Raw genomic sequence first — 26,060 nt, forward strand, 5'->3', positions numbered from 1 at the left:
CCATAATGATGGTATCTTATGTCTGACTAATACAATCTTGCGCTCACACAGGCTCCAGCGCACCGTAAATTGTTTATGTCACAGCCGCCAACTCTCGAAAATTCACCCAGCGTGATTGAAATCCATTGTCGTTTTGAAGAATGGGATTTGCCTGTGTGAAGTACTCTCGAGTGGCATATTACCACCACTGTTATCACATCATTTTCTGGGGCTGCAACGGTACAGTCGTGAAGCACACATACACATATGCAAGCGCACGTTTGCACACAGAGGCAATTCTAGCTTATGAAGTGTGTAATGGAGATTGTTTGACTCTATCTCCTGATGATAGACTTTGAAGTCATTGTTGCCTCTATAAGTAATCTAAAATATCAAGGTTAGGCAACGTTGTCCTCATTTCACAAGGTGATTTGAATACGAAATGACCTCCTAGCTTTGTGCGCGATGATGAAATGTATAAGGTTTTGATATAACATTGCATTTTTTTGCCTTGAGTCGTGGGTTAGCAAAGTCCTCTCTGTAACATATTGAACTGTTTCTCAGGGACCACGTTCCTCCTAGATATCGTTCATTGCAACAACCTTGTTTTAGGCGAGTGATGTAACTTGCATGTAACCTTAGAAAAGGCATGTATCACAAGTCAGCGGGGGGATAAAATCTCCTTTCTTTGAGCTCGGCTGAAAGAGGGTACGAGCGAGAGAAGAGGGGGGAGAAAGACGAAGAAAGGGAGAAAAAAGAAAAGCAAGAGGGAGAGGTTTTGCAAACACTGAGGATCACGTAATCATGGACGATGCAAACGGGTGATGTAAGTGTGAAGACATCCTTGTGAGTGGCAGGTAGTTGTCCAGGGTTCTGCCTCATTTCTAGGATCGATTAAAGAAGTTACAAACCCGAGCGGGTCGACTTTTGCTTTGTTATTTTAACAGGGAGGGTTGGTGAGCATGTTAAGGGAGATATGTGGAGGGTTTGCATTTTTAAATTCCTATGTTTTACTCTCAGTAGAGTCTCAAACATAGTGATTCATGCTTGTGATTATTAGAACTGTGTGACAATCCAAGTCCAAAATATTGCTAACCGAAGGCTTCCATCAACAGATTTCTCATGACACACAGTGTAGCCGTACTTGTGCTATCAGTGTAATCCTGACAAATACATGCTCAGTCCTTGTGGGAGCTTATAATTCAGTCAGATATCAGTGTAATTACCTGCGACACATTCAATAAGATAGCTGGGTAACAATATGCATGTAATGAGACACCACCACAGGCCTGATGTTCTCTTGGCTTTGAATCTCATTTAAGCCACCTGTACTATAAATATTTGCACTAGCATCTCCTTTTATGAAGCTTTACATAAAACCACGCATGAAGTGGCCGTCATGAGACATTAATCGCTGTCATCTATCGGCCGGATCGATAGATTTGGCACCTGAGTCTACACAGAGCGAATGAACACACATAGAAGAGACTCTTCAGTCCCTTCGTAGCTAATTGCTGCCTCTTCAACAACTGTTTTCATCCTCTTCAATCCATTAATTCCTGGACAACGGCACTTCTGAGAAGTCGTAAAGTGAGTTAGGCAAAGTCGAAGCACTCATCAGCCCTTTCCATTAAAGCTCCGCACATCAATACCTGTCCAGTCCAGGAATACCATCGGCCGGCCGCAGGTCTGCTGCAATACTGTCAGTCCAGTAAAAGGGCTAATAAACGGACAATAGATGTGCGTTCAGCAATTAACTTTTAACAAATGTATTAGACTGGAGGAGAGGTCCGACTTTTCAAGGTTGTTTAAGGGTGCTTTTAGAGTTTGAATAATGCATGAGATAGCGCGCACTCCCTATTGTTCAACCTTGCTCCGCTGCTGTAATAAAATGAGCGCTTGTCTGATTGTTTGTCTGCACATATGCTTCTTTTATTTTGAAATATACACGCCACATTTGCTCATGAAAATGGATCGCATACGGCCAAATGCTGTGATTTGTTTTTCTATAATGTGCTTGAGTTGTAAGATGCATTTTTATTTTCCCCAAAACTGGGTAAATTACCTTGTAGAAGGAGAATTGCCATTGATTCAAGTGGCATAGCAGTCGCAGAGTGAATGGCTGGATGCAGCCCTTGTTGGTTAGTATGAAAGCATTGATTTTTTTTCTTCTGCTTATGTGCTTTGCAGTGGTCTCAATCAAATCAGAAACAGAGACGATGCTGTTTATAAATCACATTGGTGTGTGTACGTGTGTGTACGTGTGCATGGATTCCACACAAATTCATTCTTTATCCTTCATCTTCTTCACCTGAGGGACAGCAGATAAGTTTTGAATGTTTTCAGGGTTTATTTCTCTCATCTCCATCCTGATGATTACCATCCAGCCATAACACTGACCCAGGTGTTATTCCCCAATTACAACCTGGAGCCAAACTCATCTTTTCACACCACCACAGGGCCCACACTTCCATGAAGGTGGATTTTCAAGTCCACACTTCTTGTGCTTTTCTCCCCCTTCATGTTTATTTCACACTAAGCTTCAAAAGTACCTTTTAAGCATTTCTGAAAAGCTGTATAATTTTACAAAAACATTATTTTCTATGCCTTTTAAATGAGTAAAAACCTAAAAGAGAAAGGCTTCAGTCTTTGTTGTAAAAAAAGCAGAAAAAACTACTATATTTTATGCTTTTTCGAAGTGGTATAAGTCAGTAAATGAAATCAAACTGCACCGTGGTGATGTCCATTTTCCTATCTAATCATAAAGATTAAGGTAATTATACAATGACTTGGAGCTAATTCGATGCCCTTCTATGTAACAATGAAAGATCGAATGAACAGGGCCAGAAATTACCACACAATTAGAAAAAGCAATATACAAAACCATGGAAAGCATGAGCTCAAAGATCCATTGAAACAGCATAAGCACAACCATGTGTGATATGGTGACTCTACTCTATTTAATTTAGGCTTGTTAAGCGCATACATGTAAAGTCTTTGTGTTTGACTGGAGAATGATGAATTGCCGTGGGTCCTGTCACCCGGTCGTCTTTTTTAACGACCTTGTATTTTCATAGATCATATTTTAGGCAGGCACACAGGATATGATAGCTGGCAGCCAGAGGTAAGACTATATGTTTCCACTCACCATTCTGCTATGTCCTGAGTTTATAAAATAAATAGTCCAGACTTCGTTTTTCTTTTTTTTTTTTTTTTTTTTACTGTGGTGAAATTAGAGCAGTAAACCTTTCTCAGTCTGGCCAGGTTGGCAGAGTGGAGAAAAACGTTGTATATGTGGGTGGAAAGATTTAGAAAAAGAGAGAGAGAAGTTAGCAAATGTGAAGCAGCAGCAAGTAGAAAGGTTTGGTTAGTCTTCTGACTCTTCTTTCACCTCCATTCCTCTGTTCTCTGCTTTCCTAATCATTCCACTTTTTTCCACTAATCTCTACCTTGTATCCATTCATACTGCTCTCTGCAATTTAGCCCTGCTTTTTTCCCCTCTTCATTTCATGCCAATCCACCTTTGCCAAGCTAAAACTGTGTGATACAATAATAAACTTACATCCATAAATTCTTTTTTAACTGTGTAACTGAGTAACACACGAACATTTGATATCCCAGTAATTCTTTTAGGTTTTAGACTTGAGGTTTCGATGGTGTTCTGGTTCTCAGTCTGCATCTCCCAAATCACCCTAGAAGTAACCCAGTGAGTGCCAGTGCATTGTGGGATGGATAAATTCAACCTTTTCCAGTGACTCTAGCATGGTTCGAGATGGACAGTCTTGCATGGATAACAGGAACTCTAAGAATGGCAGTCAGTGAGTTAGTTTAAATTATTTCAGCACGGTAGGACACAAGGAACCTCTGGGTGCTGCTCCATTTATTTATTTTTTTAGACTTTTGCCTGTTTCTTTGAAAACTGCTTAAAGAAATAAATCCTCACTCCCTTGCATGTCACAGTATGGTAAACCTTCAAAGCCTAGAGAGGCTAATCATTGCTGTTCCCAAACAAGCTTCTGGCCATGACACTTTGAGGTGTGGTTGGTTTATATATATATATCTATATATCTTCTATACTTCTTCTTACAGTCTTGATTGTTCCGTGCAGCACGTTGGATAATAGAGAACTACCCAAAACATTCAATCGGAAGTGAAGCTGTGGTGCGCTGCTTAGAATTTTAGTGACATCTCCATCGCTCACTTGCCTGCCTGCTAAAGCCAAGCTAGTGTGACTAAAATACTTAGTCACAGTGCACCTCGGCTGCAGCCAGGCATTGAGGCTCGGGCTTCGCTAACAGGCTTAAACTATCTTGTCTCTCTCACATCAGTATTTCTCTTTCATTTTTACCTAAACTCCACACTGTGGCACCGTGGATCCCAGGCGACTGACACTAACATCTGTGTATTTTTGCAGTGTATTTACGTTGTACCTGAATATGCAAACGCTATTATGGAAAATTTGCAAATAAACACAGTTAGCTGAGAAATTCACTAATATGTAAATGCATGCTCACAGTGGTCGTAAGGGGAAAATGTAAGACGGGGACCACCCTATTTTTGGAGTATGTATTCCACCACCCTGATTACAGAGCATGTTTGAGTGAAGCATCCACTCCATGATTACAGCAAATGCCACTGATAGCACTTTTGTTTCTCTTGCAGCTCCTCCTTTCCTTTCTCTCTCCACTTTTGTCTCTTCTCCATCCACCCTTCTTCCTCTGTCTTCATTTTTTAAAAATATATATAATCTCCTTTTCACAATGTGCCACAGAGACATTTGATAACACTCTGTTGACTCTGTGATAGGCTTGTTACTGCTTATACTCAGAGAAGTTGTGTATCTCCTCTCGCGCAAAATGGCCTCGGCCCTCGCACCACTGCAAGACACTGATAATGTCTTGTTGTTCTCACACATTGGATGTGGTCAGTTATCTGCTGAGCACAAAGCAACTGAATTAGGTGCAAATAGGCATGTCGTGAGAGGAAATGTTTTATTTTTGATAAGAAGTTTTACCCGTGAAATTTCTTCGAAGTAGTGAGTATGCTGTTTTGTCTAATGCCACTTTGGTTGTGTTCCTGTCCTGAGCAGATGTGCATACAGCATCCAGAGATACAAGCATAAAGGCAGAGAGAGTTTGTGTATTAGTTTCAGTGTAATGAGCACTGCAGTCATTAGCTTGGGGGGTGGGGATGCTGTGTCGCTGTTGTGTACAGCGGGCTGCAGGATGGCACAGATGGTGGTGGAATGAGACCCGGACTCGCTGCAGATTTACACTCCTCTCTCAGGTGTCTGTCTGTGAATCTCTCGTCTCTCTCACTCTCATCTGACAGCCAGAGCATTTGCATCGATGTGGCGCGACACTAGGCAAGTGCCACATGCATATGATGCGGTGTGCCGTCTACTTCCAGATCTAGTTTTGCTATCAAATGAAATCCTGCTGGTGTGCTTGTGCTGTTGCTAATTTCATGTGTTTAGCTTGTTGTGTTGTTAAAATCTCTTCCTTTCCTTCTTTGTATTTCTTCAGATCGCACTGGGAAGCGCTCCACCATGCCCGACTCACCTGCGGACGTCAAGACACAGTCCAGGTTGACCCCCCCTACTATGCCACCCCCACCCAGTACACAAGGAGCTCCTCGTAACAGCTCCTACACACCCACCACATGTGAGTAAAGCAGGATTTTTGGTTTTTTACCTGAACATCTTAAATCCCCTCTCTGGTAATTTGATTACACCTCTAAAAACTCATCTCCATCTATCCAAATCATATATGTACTTTCTTTTTTACAATGAAAATAATCCCTTCTTGTCTTAAAGTGATTTGGATGTAACTACACCATTGCAATCTTTAAAATGCACGAATCAAAGAGGCTACTATCTGCAGCTCGAGCACTCCATCTCACCTGTAACTGTTCATACACTCTAGAACTTCTCTGTGCTACCTAATGGCAAGTTTCTTTCGAACCAGGAACCAATCCTAAAGAGGAATATTGACACAGAAAGCTCCACCCTGCAAGTAGACAGGATCAGTTCCTTGTGTTAGTTGGTCATATTTGAATGCCTGGAAGTCTGAATCCTGTTTTGGAGACTGTCATCCGTCCGCTGCAGCTTCAGCCATGGCGTTTACTGTCTTTTGCACTCATAAAATGTCTTTCAGCATATAAAAAAACCCACCATATGGGCATGTTAACAAGATAAATAAAAGTTGATTTTCACCGGAGGGAAGGAGGATCTTCTACAAGTTTCTAAAGCTGGTGGAGACATCAAGCAAGGAGAAGAAAGACACAGTTATATTTTTCTTGACAGGAAGCAAAGCTATTTCCACTGAAAACCTTTAAATTGCTCCAGCATTTGGTCTGTGTTGGAAAGTGAAAGAATAAATTTAAACGCTCTTACTTCCCCTGTTAATGACAGCACAGCAACAGTCTCCTGTTGTTCGTCTCATCAGTCCTCTTTATCCTAAAGTGAATGAAAGAATATCAGCACAGTTGATGCGTGTAAATAATTAAAGAAAAATATGAAATATAATAATCTGTTTTAACTTTGGTAAACAGATCTGATGTTGGGCCTTGACATAACCAATAAACGCGAAGTCATTTCTTTGTAGATGTCAACTTAAAGTTTATTTAACTGCAGCAGATTCACATTTTTAGTGTTTTTTGTTGTATAAGAAGCATCCCAGGCCTCATGTTACTCTACATAAAAATTATAGTAGAGAGCAAAAAGTACATCTTTTAAATGTGAGAAAAGAAGCCTCTAAGCTACACATAATACAGTGGCTAAATCATTTCAAGTGAATGGAAAGTCCGCTGTGTATCAGTATAGATTCACCTCAACACACACAGACACTCAGAGTGGATACACATGAGCTCACATATGGGAAGGGAGTCACAATATGCAAACCATTAAAAAAAAAGTTGGTTGGGGAAGCATCAGACCCTCCTTAACAAGTCGCGCCGAGCCCTCTCCAAATTGCAGTCATTCCCAGCAACTCTCCCAACAAGTTCATTAACGCCCCCGCTCACAAACTGTTGGAGCTTCGCCGTGACGTGCACATAGCTTGTGACGAGCAAATTACACCCTGGTATTCACTCAGAAGTGCACACTTAACCACTTGCATGAAGAGCACTAGAATCAAAGAATCAGAGGCCCCATGGTTCAGAATGCTCAGAGCACTCAAGCCTGTGTTAGCGGTGCTGGTTCTCCACAACAGAACAGGCATTATTTTCTTCTTTTTCAATCGCGTACTCTCCCTTTCTTCTTCATTTCTGGTATTTACTTGCTGCCTTTGTATCTGTCTGTCTCTCTACGCCGCTCACACTCCACAATTAACGTCAGGGCTTCCATGCAACGAGGGAGGAAGGCCCGGCTCTCTCATTACGCATGCCCAAGGTTTTAACAAAGCAGTATGCTTTGATTTCCATCCGACGTAATTGTTACCAGATGCAGTTTGAGTATCTCGTCTCCCTCCTCTCTTTACAGTGGCGGCTTTGGACGGCAGCCAGAGGGGGGAGTGAGTGAATCGCTAGTCAAAACCTAATCTCATTAGAGAGAGAGCTTTATGCCGCCTTGTATCTCTTTGTACACCGACGCCCCCAACACACACATAGACACACACTGCTGCGGTGCTCCGGCACAACAGGGGGTCACACTGTCCCTGCTTGTTTAGACTGCAGGGAAGGAGGGAAAGGAGGTGGAGAGAGGCAACATGTCTCCAAATGCAGAAATATGTTTTTTATGAGAGGATGCCGCAAAGGATCAAACAAGCCGCAGTGATTGGAAACAAATGTTGAGGATTGTGAATGTTTTTCGGGGGGGATGTACATCATTTTTAATCAGTGGTCAGGTCTCCATGAAGCTGACCTCTCTTGGCTACTTTTTTGGTGTTTGTTACACTTTTAGGGATTTTAGGTCATTTTTGGTGATTTCTTTCTGGCAAGAGCACATGTATTGTGGTACTTTTTATGAAAGATTTTTCCCTGTGCTGTCCTTTCTCTTAACAGCATTCTCTATGTCCTTGTCTAACACAGTAACCAATGGCAGCAGCCACTCCCCAACGGCGCTCAACGGAGCTCCATCTCCTCCAAACGGCTACAGTAATGGTCCCAGCTCATCCTCCTCATCCTCTCTGGCCAACCAGCAGCTGCCGCCGGCCTGCGGCGCCCGACAGCTCAGCAAGCTCAAGCGCTTCCTCACAACCCTACAGCAGTTTGGGAACGACATTTCACCTGAAATTGGCGAACGAGTCCGCACACTAGTTCTGGGACTGGTGGTGAGTAGCTACCGTGTAAATGAGCTGTAAAGGGGTCAAGGGGCCCTGAAAGTAACTCACTTAGGAGGATATTTGAGAATGATCCTTAGCATTTGTTCAGAATTCCTGAAGGAGCAGATGGAAGAGATTTAGTGAATCAGAAAAGTTTCAGTGTTGCCGTTTTAGAGATGAGGGCTTAAATTACTTACTGCTGATTGTAAAAATGAATATTTTTCGGTTTTTATTTTAAATAAGTGCGTAAATTCAAACCTTCTAGATTCACATCCATCATCACTTTCCAACAATTACATTAAAGACAAAGACAACTTTTATTTAAACTAAAATACATGAAAATCATCGTGATAAGGATCAGAGTCCTTATTCTAACATCAAACTGATGTTATCACTGAGGTTGTGCAGGTGTCTGACAACCCACCATGACTCAGCCAGTCGCATATTAAAGCCATATTTATTTATTTAGCTAATAAGTCGATGTAATTGCAATCAAATGATGATTCTGTCATTAAGAGGATGCACAAATTGAAGCATAATCACACTTCTAACCCAAATTAAGATCCGGCAAACACAGGGAATAATACAGCGGATGATATTCAACATCTAAATTAGAATTTGCCTGAATTTATTAATAAAGTACATAAACAACTTGGATGAAAAGACCGACACTGCTGAGGCTTTGGAAATGTGAAGTCACAGCATTTGGAAAAGCGTTTTCTTCCACTAGAAATGTCTGATGCTCCAAAATATAAATCAAGCCTGCAAGCATAAAAATTCATTTATCCAACAGAGATTTGATAAGACAGATGTGTTTCTTCCATTTTAGCTGACATGGTTATATCAAGGCTGCATCACCGAAAGCATTTGGTTTTAAAATACATGTGCAAATCTGAAGATTTACCACACGTCTGTGTGATCTGAGAAGATTTGAGCTTAACAAGCAGGGGAATACAGAAATAGTGATTGAATGTTGTGCAGAAAAGGAGGAGGAGGAGGCGGAGGAGATGGAGGGAGGAATTTTTTTAATTAGCCACATAGAGCATAACCTCCTTTTGGCTTCACTATGTTTATTTTTCTCACCGTCTGCATATGCACATGCCTCTCCTGTGTCCTTTTGGCTCGCACACCTCCCCGCCATATCTCTGTCTTCCTCTCTCGCTCGCTGTCTCCATGTCCCTCCCCCTGCCTTATTGAAAAGAGTGACACCGTTAATTAGCTAGTTGTGTGCTGGGGAGAGGGAGAGAGGGAGACTCGGGAGGTTTCACTAGCTGTCAAGAACAGCCCCTACGCAATCTGGGCGAACAGATGTAAGACTGAATGTAACAAAATTCAGGTCTGGGAAATAACACTGAGAGTGTGGAGAGGAAAAATAATATCTGCTGCCTTTTTTTTTTATGTTCTCTGTCTCGCTTGATTTTTTTTTTCTCCTTGTTTGTTTGTTTTTTTCTGTTTTATAGCAGATTCCTCTACCATGTGCATCTATTTCTCCCCTTTTTTCGCTCTTCCTCTGCGTCTTGGGACCATTTCACGTTGAAAATTAAAAATAGTGTCACCGCTACCTCGTCTGCCATTAATGTTAGCTGCAGAAAACCAAAGATAGACTTTGTTTGGGTTTGCAGTCTTACAGAAAACACACAAATGTACAACCCTCCTCTCAATTTTTTTCCTGCATATTTGCCTTGTCCACCCCACGCTGGTCACCTTGGCCTTATCTGGTGTGTGAAAAGAGGCAGACAGTTACTGGGTTGGCACTGATGGAGAGGAAACACAGGAGCCGAGCATTATGGCACCACAGTGATAGGCCTATGTACCGTGTTGATAAGGATGCATGGCATGCGCACGTACACAAAAGAGAGGTTTGGTGCGAACATCCAAATGAATGTCCAAGTGATGGGAACAAAGGAAAGCTAATTAAGAGGCAAAAATGCGTCCCCTGTGACATTATAGGAGGCTTCACAACATCCTAAACAAAACTGCAAGATATGTATTGTTTTGACTGGCATGAATTCGGAAGCTCTGTGAATAAATTAACCTATTTTTATTCAAGTCACAGATGTCTAAAATGTAGATAATGGGCATTGTTTTGCAGTTTTTTACCCATAATAATAAACAAGCAGACCTGTGCTAATGTGTGTAGATAAACAGATGACTGCTTTTTTATTTAGTCAATCATTTAAAAAGGCCACTAATGTCACTTTCCAAAAACTATTTTTTTCAAATAGCGCATTTCTTCCTCGTGCAGCGTATTTTGTGATGACTCCTGTGTGCACGTTTGTTTTGTTAATTGAAGTAGATGTGTTTTTTTTTCTCTCCCTCTCTGTGGCTCTTTTCACTGTGGGCTGCCCATATGCTTCCTATTACAAAGCCCGAAACACTCACTCCAGGCCAGGATATAGCTTAGCTTCCAATAAGTAATATTATCACTTAATGCCTTCCACATGGATTCATGTGTTTTCTTTCTGTCTCCCTCTCTCTGCTCCAGAATTCCACGCTAACCATCGAAGAATTTCACTCCAAGCTCCAAGAAGCCACCAACTTCCCTCTGCGACCTTTTGTCATCCCCTTTCTGAAGGTAGATATTTGAATATACAATTACTACAAAGGAGCTGCTGCCTGTTGGTCTGATCTGGAAAGCATTTAGCCGACCCAAATCCAGATGTGCGTACTTATGTTCATGATATTTATCCCCATTTTCTCCCCTATTTTTGGACTCTCTCTGCAGCTTTATCACTCTCCTACATCTCTCTGTAACTTGTCTCTCTCTTGGTTCTCACTTGGTTTCTCTGCTGTTAACAAGATACTGTCACATCATCAGTTTTTTTTTGCTGCTTTTGCTCAATCCGTCTGCTTCTCTTTCCTCCAGAATAAACAGTGCATAAGTCATTTCCGGCTGATATTACTCACCCAAAGCTAGAAACTTTGAGTTCTATTTTTTCTGTGCAATATTTAAACTGAAAAGAAGCCGTTTTTTCAAAGAAACAAGCTGAACATGTGCTGGAACTAGGGTGACCAAGTGTCCCGCTTTGTGCGGAACTGCACAGCATTTGCATCCCTTTTTCCACGTCCCACCCATTGAGACGCTGTCCCGCATTTTGATTGGCAGCTATAATTTTCAAAAGTTAAAACTCTAAAGGACAGATGCTAGGAGTTTTGTTTTTTATCTGGCTTTTTTCTGTTAGTCAAACAGCGCAGATGTGCGATCACGACCAGATTAACCTGTCAGCGTCTTGCTGCCGCACCTTGTTGTCAGTTGCCGTAAATTGTGCCGACCGGTCGCGACACACCGCAAAGCAGACACAAACACTAAACTATGGATTTTGGCGGAGATAATGGAAAGTACAGCAAAGAAGAGGAGATGCAGCTTCAACAAAGACTGGGAAACTACATATCACTGGGTGAAGCCGGTGCAAGGCGATTCTCAGAGAGTTTTCTGTGAAGTTTGCCAGAGTTCGTTTTCCGTTTCACACGGTGGGGAATACGACGTGAAGCGACACGGTACATGCGAGATCCCCTCTCAGCTTTGGTAAGGTGTCACACATTGTCCCACACAAATATGCTCTTTGTGCCACAATTGGTTTATTGAGATCTGGTCACCCTAGCTGGAACAGAACACAATGAGTGTGGTTTTACCCCGAGGACAACGTCCCCTTTCATGTGCTCTTTTCTAACCTCCTCCTCCGTTTTTCTCTTCGGCTTGTTTTGCCATTGATTCTTCATCCCACCACAAGCTACATGATAAGCAAGTCTTTGACATTTTCAGCCATTAGCACGGTGTATTACTAAAGGAAAGGGCCTCTCTCTCCAGCATCTAGCCGTGCCCTTGCCTCAGCCCATTTGTCACCGGTCGCCTTGTTTCAGTCACAACAGCAAACCTCCAGTCTCTGTTCCAGCGTGGCAGATAAAAATGAAGAGGGATGGTGGATTTTTTTTGTAGCTACAAGTGGAGCAGCGGTTAGTTATATGCATCTTTGTGTCAGATAGGAGCACATTCTGAATGTCTGCAGGTGAGACTGGTGGCAAATGGTACGATTTGCTTTGGTAGTCAAACATGACGAATGGGGCTCGGCTTTATATTGAGGGATGAACTGTGCAGCAGCAGTTCAGATCATGTTATGGGGTCGAGGTGAAGCTGAGATCAATATCAATGTGGTGCTGAACGATGGAGAACAGGGACGGGTATAATATTTAATGCAGGGCTCATTTGTTTCTATTACACACCTCTGCAAAGGCTGTTGTGCTTTCTCACTTTTCAACTTTTCTTCTTTTATCCATTCTTCTTTTCCCCTTTTATGACTGTCTGTTGGTATCTGACACACACACAGTCAGATTTATCTCACTTTACACTGTGCACGGCTGCATTTGCAGATGTGTGCATGTGTAAACTGACATTCACAAGCCTATATTATCCACCGAGGTCTAGGCGTGGTTATGGGCACCAGAAATTGGTCCCACTAGAATCACTATTAGTCGCTGTTAATGGTACAAATAGAGACTCTGTGTCCTCTCCTTCCCCTCTCAGCTCCCTTATCCTTACATTTTCTTCATCCTTCTTTATCGTCATTCACCTTGTCATTTGTTCTCCCTCTGTCCTCCTCCCTTTCAATTCTCTGTTTATCTACTGTTCTCCATCCATCCATCCTCCAATCCCTCCGTCCCTTTTCCTCTCTTCGCCAGATGGTTAGTGTATCACTGGGATGGCTGTGGAATCAAAGATGCAACTCTTTTTTTCCCCCCTCCATCGCTTCTCTGCTTCTCTCTCTCTCCCCAGTCTAATTTTAGTGTCTTCCCACTGCGGGGCCTTTAATGCCAGCTACCATATGGTAGCAGAGAGCAGTTGGAGGTGCGGGGGAGCTTTTATAGGTGCGTCGAAGCACAGCTGCAACAATGCACGTCAGGGCTCGGGGTTTTTCATTACGCTAATGTTATACCGAGTTCAACCCCTCCACCCCCCTTGTTTCAAACCCACTCAACTCCTTTTCCCTTTTTCTTAATACTAAACCACAAATTGGTTGGGACTCTTTACTGGAAGGAGGCAATCATAAACCACACAATGCCTGTGACGTGATGTGTTGGCTGGATGCCCCTTCACATGAGACTTACATGCTAACACTGTTTCTCAGTTTTCAAGTTAAAGTTGTTTTTTCAAAGTTTGCTCTTGTCTCTGCTGCCAAGTGTTTTACTTGTCATGCTTAAGTGAGAGTGCGACTGTGAGACGGAGGAATAAACACATTCAGCTGTGAAAGAGAGAGCGAGAGAGAGTCAAGATGGGAAATAATTAAAACAGGACAATATAGACATGCGAATACTAAGTCACTGTTCTCCCCCAATGGTAAATTACACAGACAGAGAGTTGATGAAGTACAGAATATCCTGAACGTGGCATATTCTGGATTGTTTTTTGGCACCGTTTGACAAAATGACAAATCCAGTATTTGAACAATAAATCATCCCGGGCAGATTTTAGCTGTGGCTGCTAAACACTACTTAAAATTTTTTCCCTTTTTTTTTTTTTGTGCAAGTGCAGATGTTGGTGAATGTAACTACACGGAAGCAAATCGCCACACTTTATCATATGAAAAATGATCCGGTCTCTTCAGTGGTCGGCATTTCTTGACTCAGACTTTTTGTTAATGCATCCCACATCTCACTGGCAATTAGGATGACCTCTAATTAATATAAGATGAGTTCACCGAGGTCAAAGCAATCTATTTTATGCTCTCTCTCTTTTTTTTCAGAGGGTAATTACGATCATAAACTATTAACGGACCATTAACTCGGGCAGGTAAAGCGAAGGCCAGCGCTTGGCATTTCTTTTAGTACAGCCAATTACCGGAGAGAGATTTTCAAATGATTATAACATTAATACCTGCAAACAAGTCCTAGTTGGGTTCTGTATCCTGTGTTATTTTTGCGTGCAGTTGGCAACGACGAGAATAAGTGGAAGCAAATTCGTCCCTTAATGTAGGACAAGAGAGAAAGAAGACCGAGGGAGTGAATAAAAGCCTATAAGCAGGGAGACGATTATGAAAGTGGACAAAATGGGAAAAAAACAACAAGAGACTTTGAGAGAGATTATGTTTTTGAGAACAAAACAAAGATTAGCCGACCTAAAACTTGCAAAGATGGCCCCTCCAAAGGCTCCTGTGATGTACGTTGCCAAAATGGGCCCCACTCTCATTCTGAGCCTGCCTGACGCAACACTTTCATCTTCTTGCTTCAAAATACACCCCATCAGATGTCTTTGAAGTCGACGCTCGCATACCTGCATGGCCCTGTACCTCCACACAAGAAAGCAGACCCCCTTGTTATAGTATGTCACAGAGATTGAAAATAGCTGCTGTTCTTTTAAAAAATGTATACGCCATAGAGGAACTTTATGGGTGTTAATGCAGTCTGGGTCACAGAAAGCAGCGGTGGTTTAGTAGTAATGAGCAAAGAGGGCTGTGATGACATGGAAGGGATGGGTCTCTTGTTACCTCAAATCAGTGTTTTTGGAATGAAAAGCCTTATTTTATCACATCATATTTGTATGTGTGGGTCCTTTTCTTCTTGAGGATAGAAATATTTCATGTGTTACGACTGAGCGTGTTCTGTGTGAGTTTTACATTTGGAGAGCATCATTTTGACTAAATTTATTTTTGTTACAACATAAAACATTAAAAACCTTTTATAGTTTGCTCAAAGCCATGAGTATATATTTTTTTTAAATTTTATGTTTCAACTTCAAGATAAACCACATTTAAGTGTAGACAACTGGCAGATTATTGACCAACTGAAAACAGAGAAACCCTTAGAAAGAGCAGTGACTGATATTTTTTAACATTTGTGAAAAGCAAATGTATTATTCATCTTCTCATTTCTCTTGCCAGCACCCAGCAGACAACTTTGAGTCTTGCAGTGCAGATTTCATTCAGTTGTGTTTCCTCCCGTAGGCCAACCTGCCGCTCCTTCAGAGGGAGCTGCTGCACTGTGCCAGACTGGCCAAGCAGAACCCGGCTCAGTACCTGGCCCAACACGAGCAGCTCCTCCTGGACACCAGCACCACCTCCCCAGTGGACTCCTCCGAGCTCCTGCTGGATGTCAACGAGAACGGCAAAAGAAGGACGCCAGACAGGTGAGAGAGTCAGAAAATCAGAACAGTGCTTTGTGATGTTAGCATTACGGCCGCCACAATGTAGAATTGATTAAATTTCCGTCTTCACGCATTAAAGAGGTTTTTTTTTCTCCTATATTATTTGATCTCATGCATAAATCCCTTCGAGGCTGCCTGCATCCCTGTGAGCCTTTATGTTATTCCACAGACGTGAGCTGAGCCAATGCAAGGCAATAGCGTGATGTGTAAATGTATGTATGGGAAGTGTCTGTCGGTGTGCCGCCGGGTCCAATGACGTGCTCCGTTGGACATCTCAGCTCCTGGCTCCTGCTCTTAATGGACCAGAACTGAGGAAAGGAAGGGATGGGAAAAGTAGACCTAACTACGCCCAGACACTCACAAACACATGACGAAAGTAGAAAAGAGAGGGAAGATGTGCCAGAATAATCTGAAACCCAAAACCTGCTGGTGAGGTGGAAATGCTTATTTAAAAAAATCAACAAAATTATACCAGTTATCAGAGCCAGAAACTGTGGAATCAGAGAGAACTGTCCGATATTGAGCCAAAAATGTATGACTTCCAGTTCTGTTGGGAAAATTAATCAAATCTAACCTTAAAATCATAATATTTCATCGAAATCCACATGTTCCCTTTAAAAAATCAGCCAAAAATAAACCATTTGCAGCAACCAAATTCTAAAAGAAAATGAAATAATTGCACAGTTCTTGGCACAACCGTGAAATCCTTTGTGACTCAGCTGCATCTAACTAATTTTAAGGACTTTTCAGCGTAACTGGATTGAACTGCAGGCTGTGTTTACACAGAGCTGATAGGAAACAATTACAGAAACTAAATCAAAATGTTAGTGGTAAAATATTTATATCTTTGAGCCACCATTTATTTCCAGTATTGGTAACACCAGAATCCAGGATCCTAGTTTGGGTTAGAGTTGGGTTAGCACTGAAAAATTAGCCTACTAGCCTACAGTTAAAAAAGTTAACAGTTAAAAAATCGTGGCTGTATCAGTGAATGTGTGTCAATCCTTCTACTTTGCAGGAGTTGGATACCTAAGTTATTATTGAATTTAGTGCTTACTTGGCTGTGTAAATGCAGAGTGTTTGTCTTTGTGTCTCTCAGCATCAGTTCAACCTCAGCCAAATCATTACATCATTTTGTTGTCACGGACTTTAGTAATGACTCAGTGTTCTTTGCTCTAATGGACAAGCACTGAGATGCTCCATCCAAAAAACAAAGCACTGTAAAAACCTGTATTCTGCTCTCCAACAATCTCCTAACAAAGCAGAAGTAATAGAAACAAGCACAAAATCCATCCTGACCAATGGTGTGTGTATGTGCACGTTAAAGACGTTCGCAGGCCAATTGAAAAAAAGTCCAGGTGATAGAGCTGCAATATGAATAAAACAAAGACTTCTGTCCCTTTTCAGTGAGGTTTTAGTGATTAGAATACTAACTGAGACTAACAACTAGTAGATATGCAGAAATACAAACATTCTTAAGCATTTTCAACTTCCACTGGACAGAACTTTGTGAACATCTGTGTTTTGTTGTGCATTTGTGCCCGAGCTACTAGCGCAATGCATGCATTGTCTTTTGAAATAAAGTCCTCAGGGGTCTAAAATTTTTTAATACAGGCAGGGAAAAGGAAAATGTACATTTTATATCTGCTGAGGGACAAAAATGCTGAATGTGACATTAATAATTCTCACCTCTCTTTTCCCCCAACAGTCGGATAGGCAGACTTTTTCTGTAATACCTGCATATTTGCAGGCCGTCTGGTGCATAGGGGAGTAAGCTTAGGGGGGAAAGGTGTGTGTGTGTGTAAATGTAAGAGGGAATATATGGAGAGAGAAAAAGAAGTAAGTAGGCATCTGTATTCAGTGAGAAAATGCAGTCTCTTTGTGTGAATGTGTGTGTGCATGATTCCCTATCCAGTGTGAAAGCGTGAGCGTGCTTCATGTGAGTGCATCTGTGTGTGTGTGTGTGTGTGTGTGTGTGTGGGCGTGTGTGTGTAGGCGTGTGTGTGTGTGTGCACGTGTGTCTGGGGAGATGGGCTGATAACACATACAGATGAGGCTCCAGCACCAATATGGCTGGCTAAGCACCTCTGCTTTCTGCTTACCTCTGCTCTGCATTCCCACTTATTGGAGCCTCTGTCGGAATATTGGAATTTGAATGGGAATCCTTAATTACAGACAGCGATGCCCTATCAGTGCAATCTGATTAATACCACGGCCTGCAGAAACCACAGCAGAAATATCATACATAGGAAAAAACATATTGTGTGTAGTGTATAGTGTATACTGTAAGTTCCCTAACAAAACCCAATATTTACATATATAACAGCTGAGAGTGCAAAATTACTGGTACCTATACTGTAATGGCTTGCAGGGTAAATTTTTGTATAATTCAGCATATTTTTGGGATGTTAATTTTATCAGTAGCATACAGCATAGTTGCACTGTTACACTCTATTCCTCTGAGTTTGTCTTTTAACCAAAATCCGCTTAATAATTGATTCATTTGCATCAGTTTCATTGCTTTTTTATCATCCACTGTGAAAAACTAAAATTTAAATTGTAACCCCTGAAAAAATGAAGGTTTTTTAAAAAAAAAATTCATATGAATTAGGATGAATTTGTCGAACAATGAAGTAGAGCAGAACGAAAAATAAATAACAAAAACAGGTATTTTAGTAAGATATAATCAGATTTTCTTAATGAAGAAAGACTTGGATGGATCTTTCTTCGGTGGAGGAGAAAAAGTTCTCATTCATTATTTATCTGGGATTTCTCTATGAATATTTCTCATTATAAGATGCTGTTTATTCACTGTGTCATTAGCATAGTTACATTGTCTATGTATATGTGTATGAGTGTGTGTTTCCTGACAGAGTCCAAATAGAAGGTTGTGCCATTCAGTATATGTTTCATTTTTTTTTTTGTGTAAACAAAACCAATGTCAGGGCTTTGGTTCGTGCTTCAGTTACGGTAATTGCGTGTCCACATCAGTGCGTTGCATCGCTGGCTGTGAACGTGCGTGTGCATTTGTATACACTAGTGCCTGTAGATATAAACATTGTTGCAGCAGCAAGGCTGGGGAGATAAGAGTGGGGTGGAGGGAGTGGTGGAGGTGGATGGATGAGTCGAGGGAGACGGGGAGATGGACGGATGGAAGGAAAGAGCATATGGAGAGCTGTGGATGAGCATTAGGAGCCCATAAAAACAGCTCATTAAGAAGTTCAATCTGTTCATCGGAGAGAGAGATGGGGGGGGGGGGGGGGGGGGAGGATAGTGGGGGAGGTTGGCAAGTTTTAACTGTGAACTGACAAAACCGAGAACACACGCACATGAGCATGCAGGCACACAAAACACACCTGGCCACATTAATCTTCGGAAGCAGGGAAACAAAAATCCACCTGATCCCCTGGAAACTACTTGTGTGAGTGTGTAAGTGTGGATGTGTTTGTTGGGAGAGCTTCAGTTGTGTATGAATGGACATGATTTCAAAGAAGGAATTCCAAGATGATTCCAAGAGTCTTTATGTTAGGTCTGAGTCAAACCCTGACAACACAATGACCGGTCGTTGTGTTCAGGATCCAGCTTTGGCTTTTTTTTATGACAAAACTGTAACAAGCAAAATCTGTATCACTCATTTTTCATTTGTACCTTTGTCCTCTGCTTTCCTTTTCTTCTGATCCATTGTGTCTCAAGAGGTCTTTTGTTATAATATGTGCTAGATAGACTGGTAACAACATCTAAACTTTATTTATTTTCATACACTGTCTTGAAATCTCATTTTACTTGGAAAAAATTTTTAAAAATTTGCCAGAGAATCAGATAATTATCTACATGCTACTAATGCAGCACCACTTGTTTCAGATTTTGAGCAACAAAAGAGATAATTCTGTTAAATATAGATAAATAGAATCTATAAAATACATACTTTTTTGACATTATTAATCCAAACAGAGTTTTAATCCAAATGAGCTTGACACAAAAAGACTATGTTCATTCCTCACTATTCTTCTTCTCAACCAGCAAAGTGAATATTACAAATTCAACCAAAGGTTCGTAAAGGTTTTATCTGAACAAGAACAAACTATCAGTGCTAAACTCAGCATTAATGACGTCTGCGTCTCTCCCTCAGAACCAAAGAGAACGGCTTCGAGCGAGATGGTTCCCTGCATCCCGACGTTCACCCCAGCAAACGGCCCTGCACCATCAGCCCCGCCCAGCGTTTCAGCCCGTCCAATGGGCTCTCCTACCAGCCCAATGGCCTGCCTCACCCGGGCCCTCTCCCCCCGCAGCACTACAGGCTAGACGACATGGCCATCGCCCATCACTACCGGGACACCTACAGACACCCTGCCTCCAACCATCGGGAGATCCGAGAGAGAGCCAGGCCCATCGGTGAGGATGTGGGGAGGATGTTGTGGGTGCATGTGCATGTGTGCGTCTCCGAGAGAAAAATGAATGCATTTTTCATACAGTTACATCCATTATACACCAATAAGATTAGTAATTATAACGATAAGAATCATCAGTCATTGCTGGTAGGTTTCTTTGACCACAAAAACCATCCTGCTGCCTCAGAGAGCAAAAACCGAAGCCGAGGCCGCTGGAGCCTGATGTCTGATATAAGTTATGCGCTGTGAGATGTATGAGAGCTCCGTAGAGGCACGTTTAGGCTCAATGTGTATTAGACACATTTTTCTGCACAGGCCGAGCCTTGATGAAGCCATAATGACGACTTTGGCTCTGTTCTAAATATAGCAGAGACATTTACTATGTCTCGCCCTGTGATGGATGTTTACTGGACTAGAAGCTCAGTCATTTGAGCCCTGCCCTCGGGGTGGGGGAGAGATATGGAGAGAGAAATGGATGGAGGGAGAGTGGGACCAAATAAAAGATAGATGAAAATGGAGTGATGGAACACCAATCGATCCTCTGTGTCATACTGACGTGCTCTTTGTTTATCTTTCTATCTGTCTGTCCGTCCGTCTATTTGTCTTTCTGTCTTACAGGTATGCACACGGGGACCAGGCAGGAGGAAGTGATCGACCACCGGCTGACAGACAGAGAATGGGCTGAGGAGTGGAAGCACCTTGACCATGTAAGAAAAGTAATAACATTTTTTATTACTATACTCTACAGTTTCTGTCTCTGTAAGTAACAGAGATTATCATTTCATATTAAGATTGCTGTCTATCACATTGTGCTGTAAATATTATTTACTACTAAATATTCCTAAGAACATAGATATATTGCAAGAAAATGTTTTAAAATGTGTCGAGTGAAACAGTCAGGTTTTCTTAATATACATGTATGTGCATGCTTGCATGTAAATGTGTTTCCAAGCAAGCAGTGAAAATACTTACAAGTTGCCAACTGCATGTTTACCCTTAATGTTGTTAATTTAGTCCCAGTAAAGCTGCTGTCTGCAATTTTCCACAAATTGAAACTCTCTGAAATACCACCAAACATCTAGCGTCACACTCATGATGCTATTTCGCCTCCTTCTTGTTAGTATGCAGTGAAAATATATCCAACCAATCACATGATGTGAATGCAAATACATTATTAAGAGTAATTCATCACCTGGAGAAGTGCAACTTCACCAACCTAATCAACATTTCAACAGTGAAAATGTGTTTCAGAACTGTACACCTTCTATTCCACACCAACACTCCACGGCACAGATGAATACAATAAAGACCTGCTAAAAAAAAAATGTGGCAGATGTTAGCTTTAATTTAGAATCCCCACCGTCACAGCTACACCCTTGCTGAATTTAAATCAACCCATCCGTCCTGCCTATGTGTAAACTCAGCGCTGTGTCTGCTTCTTGTCACTCCCAGCTGCTGAACTGCATCATGGACATGGTGGAGAAAACGAGGCGCTCGCTGACGGTACTGCGGCGGTGCCAGGAGGCCGACCGTGAGGAGCTCAACTACTGGATCCGACGATACAGCGATGCTGAGGAGTTGAAGAAGGGAGCTGCTAGCGGGCAGTCTAGGCAGCAGAGCCCTTCAGCACAGGAGAACGCAACATCAGGTGAGGAATCATATATATATATATGTATTGGAGGTGTTTTCAGCTTGTATGTAACACCTGGTTTTCACAACTGAAGACGACTTGTCTTCTGTTCTCAGTGGAATTTCTGCTAACTTTATTCTTTTTTAATGGCTTTATATATTCAACACAACATCTGTGGCATTTAAGTGTTTGAAATATTTACTCTACCTCCTACCACATGTTTAGGGTTTTAACTGATGTATACTGCTTTGCAATCTGACCCTTCTTGAACTTTTTTAAATCTTAAGTTTTTAAATCACTAATAAAGCAACCAGATCTAAAACTATTAGCTTTAACCCTTTGAACTCTAAGCAGTCTCTTGTTTTCTCACATTTTGACTCACTGTGAGCTAATTTTTCACTTTTCAGTAGGGAGAACTCAATAATGTATTTAGTGCAGCATAAGAGTTATGATGCCGCAAATTTTAAAGAAGAAAACATTACATTTCTTTATTTACTTTACAAAAAATGAAAACAATGAAGTAATCATGGGCAACATTTTTCCAAATGTCCACAGTTGTTATCAATACTAAAAACAATGGTGACTCTCCATCCTATAGATATTTTACTACTTACAATTTTAAGTTGTTTTCACACTTGTCTCCTCTATGCGCCGTGTAAACACAGCCTGCACTTCACCTGAAAACTCTCTGAATTTGTCATGTGACTGATTTCACGGTTGTGCCGAGAAGAGCAAAACTTTTTGTTCTTTGTTGAATTTTGCAAATTTGTAAATGAGACGTAGAATAAAGTGAATTAGAGAAAATGTCACAATTTCTTGCTCTGATACTTTGTGTACTTCGTTTAAAGACAATATACCTTTCAAATACACCAGAAGGTTAGGGGGTTCAGGCACATAAAACCTTCCTTTCTTACTTGGTTGGTTTTTATGCAACAGTACATGAAAGTGATGGTATTTCTCCATTTTTTTAAAAGTAGTTTTATGTTAAGAAGGGCTATTATTGAAGGGCTTCTAGACCCCTTAGTTTGTATATGATAACACTATTCTATATCACATGGAAACTCAAAGTTATCATAATTATACCTATAGCACGGCTGGACTGTCTCCTTAAACCCTTTTATATCTCTCTAGTTTACTAGATCTGTGACAAAAAAATCTAAAATAAAAATGGATGGTTATCTTTATTTCTGGACTCTTTGGAAGAAAACATCATAGGAACCAAAAGGCTCAGCCTCATGCTGATTTCTTCAGCATTTTATTGCACACTGTCTTGCCAAACACTGGTTGATCTCTGGTTTCCATGGCTATGTGTTTGTGTCTCCCACAGAAATCCACAGAGAGCTGCTGCACCGGCCAGTGTCCGGCTACGTCCCTGAAGAGATCTGGAAGAAAGCCGGTGAGCAGCACTGTCTCTTTGTGCTTATCTCTCTGCAGTTTGTAAGACTTTTGATGACATAAATAACAGTTTCGACTTGCAATGAACATAAAAGTTAGTTTCCTGAAATATTGAACCAGGAGGGAAAAAAAGAACTGTTGGCCTTGTAAATTAGAATGAAAAATCACAGCTACTGAAATTTCAGAGGTGGTCAAAACATCAGGAGCTGAAATATGAGGGAGTGGGTTTCATAGTGGAGGAAGTCTTTTACACCAAGATAACTCACAGCTGGAAGTGGATGAGAGGTGCTCCTTTAAAACTCATTCACCAATGTAGTCCTGAGTCAGACTACTCTTACAAAATCATGATACAGTGGGATGTGAAAAAATAAGAGTTTCACCACCACTCTCCAAATGTGATGTGAGGCCTTACAACGGTTTTATTGCAGCAGTCATATAAGGGCCATAAGTAGCTTTTACAGCTGGTCCACTGGTTCTGCTGTTAAACGTCAGCTGCAAGGTTCAGTATCTTTTTGCTTTTGGCACTCTTGTTATCCCCATAAAGACAGACAATTGCAGCTATTCTACTTAACAAAATTGTAGTGGGAAATTTGTAGATGCAGTTAAGATCAAGCATTAAAAGTAATTTATTGTTTTAACAACTTTAGCATGTACAAACAGCATTCTTTAAACTCACGAGCGCAGCTGCAATCAGCATTATCACTGTCCTGAAAAAAAAATATTGCACTCAGGGTTCAGTGCAAGAGGAATCCACTTTGTATTCACCATCAGTGATACAGTATATCTGTCTTTTAAACCCCTCAGAGAAAAGAAATTGTCCCCTTGCTTGACCAAGCATGATGTGTGAGATACTCAGAACAAGTAATATGCATTTAAATTGAATTGAGTATCACCATCGGGACTCTGCCTGCTCTCCCGTACTCTCCTTCCCCTCACCGGCTTTGATCGATCTTCCATCTAAGGCATTTGGTGTGTAATCACAATTCCATGCACAAGGCATATATCACAACGCACCGGGGCAATTTCCATGACTTCGGGCAGCGCAGTAGGGTAAAGACAAAACCACCCTGATTTAAAAATTTTGCTCAATCACAATGAAAAGAAAACCTCTCTGTCTTTTTAAAAGCAGGCATTCTGTCCTGATATTGAAAACAGATTTTACATTTGTAATACAAGAGTAATATGTACAAGGGAAATGAAGTAAAGTAAAGCATATTTATGAGGCCTCGAGCAGTATTTATCTTTTGTCTGTAGAATAAATGGGGCCTGCTATTTTCCATTCGACCTGCCTTCTTCTTAGTATTTCCTTTATCCTTTTTATTTCAGCCGCTTATACTCTGGCTGAAGAGAGGCTGATTTAAATGTGACCCAGGGAGGATTGCAAAATAGGATATTAACACAATGGAGTGCAGCCGTGAATACATCTGTTTGAAATGGGCAAAATGTTTACAGTTGGTGATAAATATTCAAGCACCTTGCACGGTGTCCTACCGGTTTCCCACTTCCCCTCACTGCATGGGCCTCTGGGATCACAATGGAAATGCATAATTTAAATATAAATTGCCTGATTTGCATACACAATTAGTCAAGTTACAGGCTTGATGGGAGCAAACAAAAAGCCCTCCTTTTGCTTTGACGTTCAGTAGGAATTCCACCGCTTAACACCCACATAGAAAGGTTATTCATTCCTCAAAACAAGAATAAAATAACACGTTGCTCCAGCTCAGAAGCACATTTTGAGAGTGATTACCTGGGATTAATTGGCTCATGCTGCTGTCTTCAGGACATTTTTGTCCAATTCAAAGTAAAATACATAGTTTTTCTGTTTCTGCATCTTCAAATGGGATTTCTTTCTGTTACAGCCTCACACACTGACCCATTAGAGGATTAAAACTAATTAAACATGACACAGTCCTTTACATAATATTCTAGTAATAGATGCAGGTACACAAAACTGATAAATTATGAATTTCTAAAAGCCTGAATAGTTTAATGAACTAAACAACTTGTGTGAAAATATTCTATATGAACAATATTTGAGGTCTGGTTCATTTTTCAGAGTAAAACCTCTCCAGCTCAGTAGCTCAAGTCATTTTCTTAGCCGTACAAAGTAATTCTCACCATCTTCAGAACGCTAAATTCTGTCAGATGTTGTGTCACATTTGTAGTTTATATCTTCCAGATGTGTTCATGATTTAGCAGATGAAACTATTTTGATCTGCAAAATCTTAGATGCTATTATCGTCATATGAGACTTACAATGTTTTTTTTTTTTGCATATGCATATCAAAATGTGTTCCGAACAATCAAACTGTAGCTTACATGGTTTCACTATAGAGAAACACCACTTTATGTCAGCCATGATCACAATGTGAATCAGTTTTTTACTGCTAATTTGCCTTAGTTGTAAGAGATTTTTATGAACAGAAATAGAAACTGTGATGTCCTAACAAGAGTAAATGCATGACTGTTTCTCACTGAAATCAAAGCGCCAACGACAGGGTGATACAATGCGCCCTACATTGCAGGTACCGGAGGCTTGACTTCCTCTGTGTCCACACTCTTTCCAGAAGAGGCGGTGAATGAGGTGAAGCGCCAGGCCATGTCAGAGCTGCAGAAAGCCGTGTCAGAGGCCGAGCGAAAGGCTCACGAGATGATCAGCAGCGAGCGGGCCAAGATGGAGCGCACAGTAGCCGAGGCCAAGCGTCAGGCGGCCGAGGATGCGCTCTCCATCATCAACCAGCAGGAGGACTCCAGCGAGGTAACAACACGTCCTCCATCCATCAAAACACGCAATCAAACTGTCTGTGTCGTCTCTTATTTAGTAGTTATGATATTGCATCTTTCTTTGTTGCCACTGTGACTATACTTTTGATGCCAGCTGTTCCAGTGACTTCCAAATGACACAGATGATAGGATTCTCTTTTTCAAAGAAGCTTCTGTTGTATTTTATTACCATATTATTGTATGTTATCTTTAAAGTAAAATATTGCTGATTATTCACAGCTTTAAATGAGCTATCTTTCAGTCATGAGATAGTGGGAGGGAGAGCAAAATAAAGTAAAATAAGGACAATCAAGCAGGCATTACCCACTTTCCTCCTTCGTCTTTTTTCCAACAGAGTAGCTAGAATGTTTAGAGACGTGTTCCCAACTCAGCCATGAGGAAATAAGGAAAGGAGCTTTCATTTGCTAATCATCATCGGAGACCTTGTCGTTTAATCAGTTAAGTGAGAGGGAAATATGTCTCACATCTGACATTAATTGCAGCAG

General features: G+C 41.2%; 1 protein-coding gene across 4 annotated transcripts in view; it reads left to right on the top strand.

Annotated features, from left to right (window-relative positions):
* Window positions 1–26,060, top strand: part of runx1t1 (RUNX1 partner transcriptional co-repressor 1) — a 60,038-nt gene that overhangs the window by 29,180 nt on the left and 4,798 nt on the right. Inside the window, exons 2-10 of one of the 4 annotated variants that reach the window (XM_023262978.3) lie at window positions 5,505–5,642; window positions 8,008–8,249; window positions 10,726–10,815; window positions 15,176–15,357; window positions 19,505–19,767; window positions 20,382–20,479; window positions 21,216–21,411; window positions 22,721–22,789; window positions 25,317–25,549. In XM_023262978.3, coding sequence (XP_023118746.2) covers window positions 5,505–5,642; window positions 8,008–8,249; window positions 10,726–10,815; window positions 15,176–15,357; window positions 19,505–19,767; window positions 20,382–20,479; window positions 21,216–21,411; window positions 22,721–22,789; window positions 25,317–25,549 — 1,511 coding nt within the window. Of the gene's footprint in view, window positions 1–5,504; window positions 5,643–8,007; window positions 8,250–10,725; window positions 10,816–15,175; window positions 15,358–19,504; window positions 19,768–20,381; window positions 20,480–21,215; window positions 21,412–22,720; window positions 22,790–25,316; window positions 25,550–26,060 lie in introns of those variants that run through there. The other 3 variants (XM_035944836.2, XM_035944834.2, XM_035944837.2) reach the window with 3 other exon arrangements.

This window comes from Amphiprion ocellaris, chromosome 15 (genome assembly GCF_022539595.1).
Source record: "Amphiprion ocellaris isolate individual 3 ecotype Okinawa chromosome 15, ASM2253959v1, whole genome shotgun sequence".
In the NCBI taxonomy this organism is placed as follows: Eukaryota; Metazoa; Chordata; class Actinopteri; family Pomacentridae; genus Amphiprion; species Amphiprion ocellaris.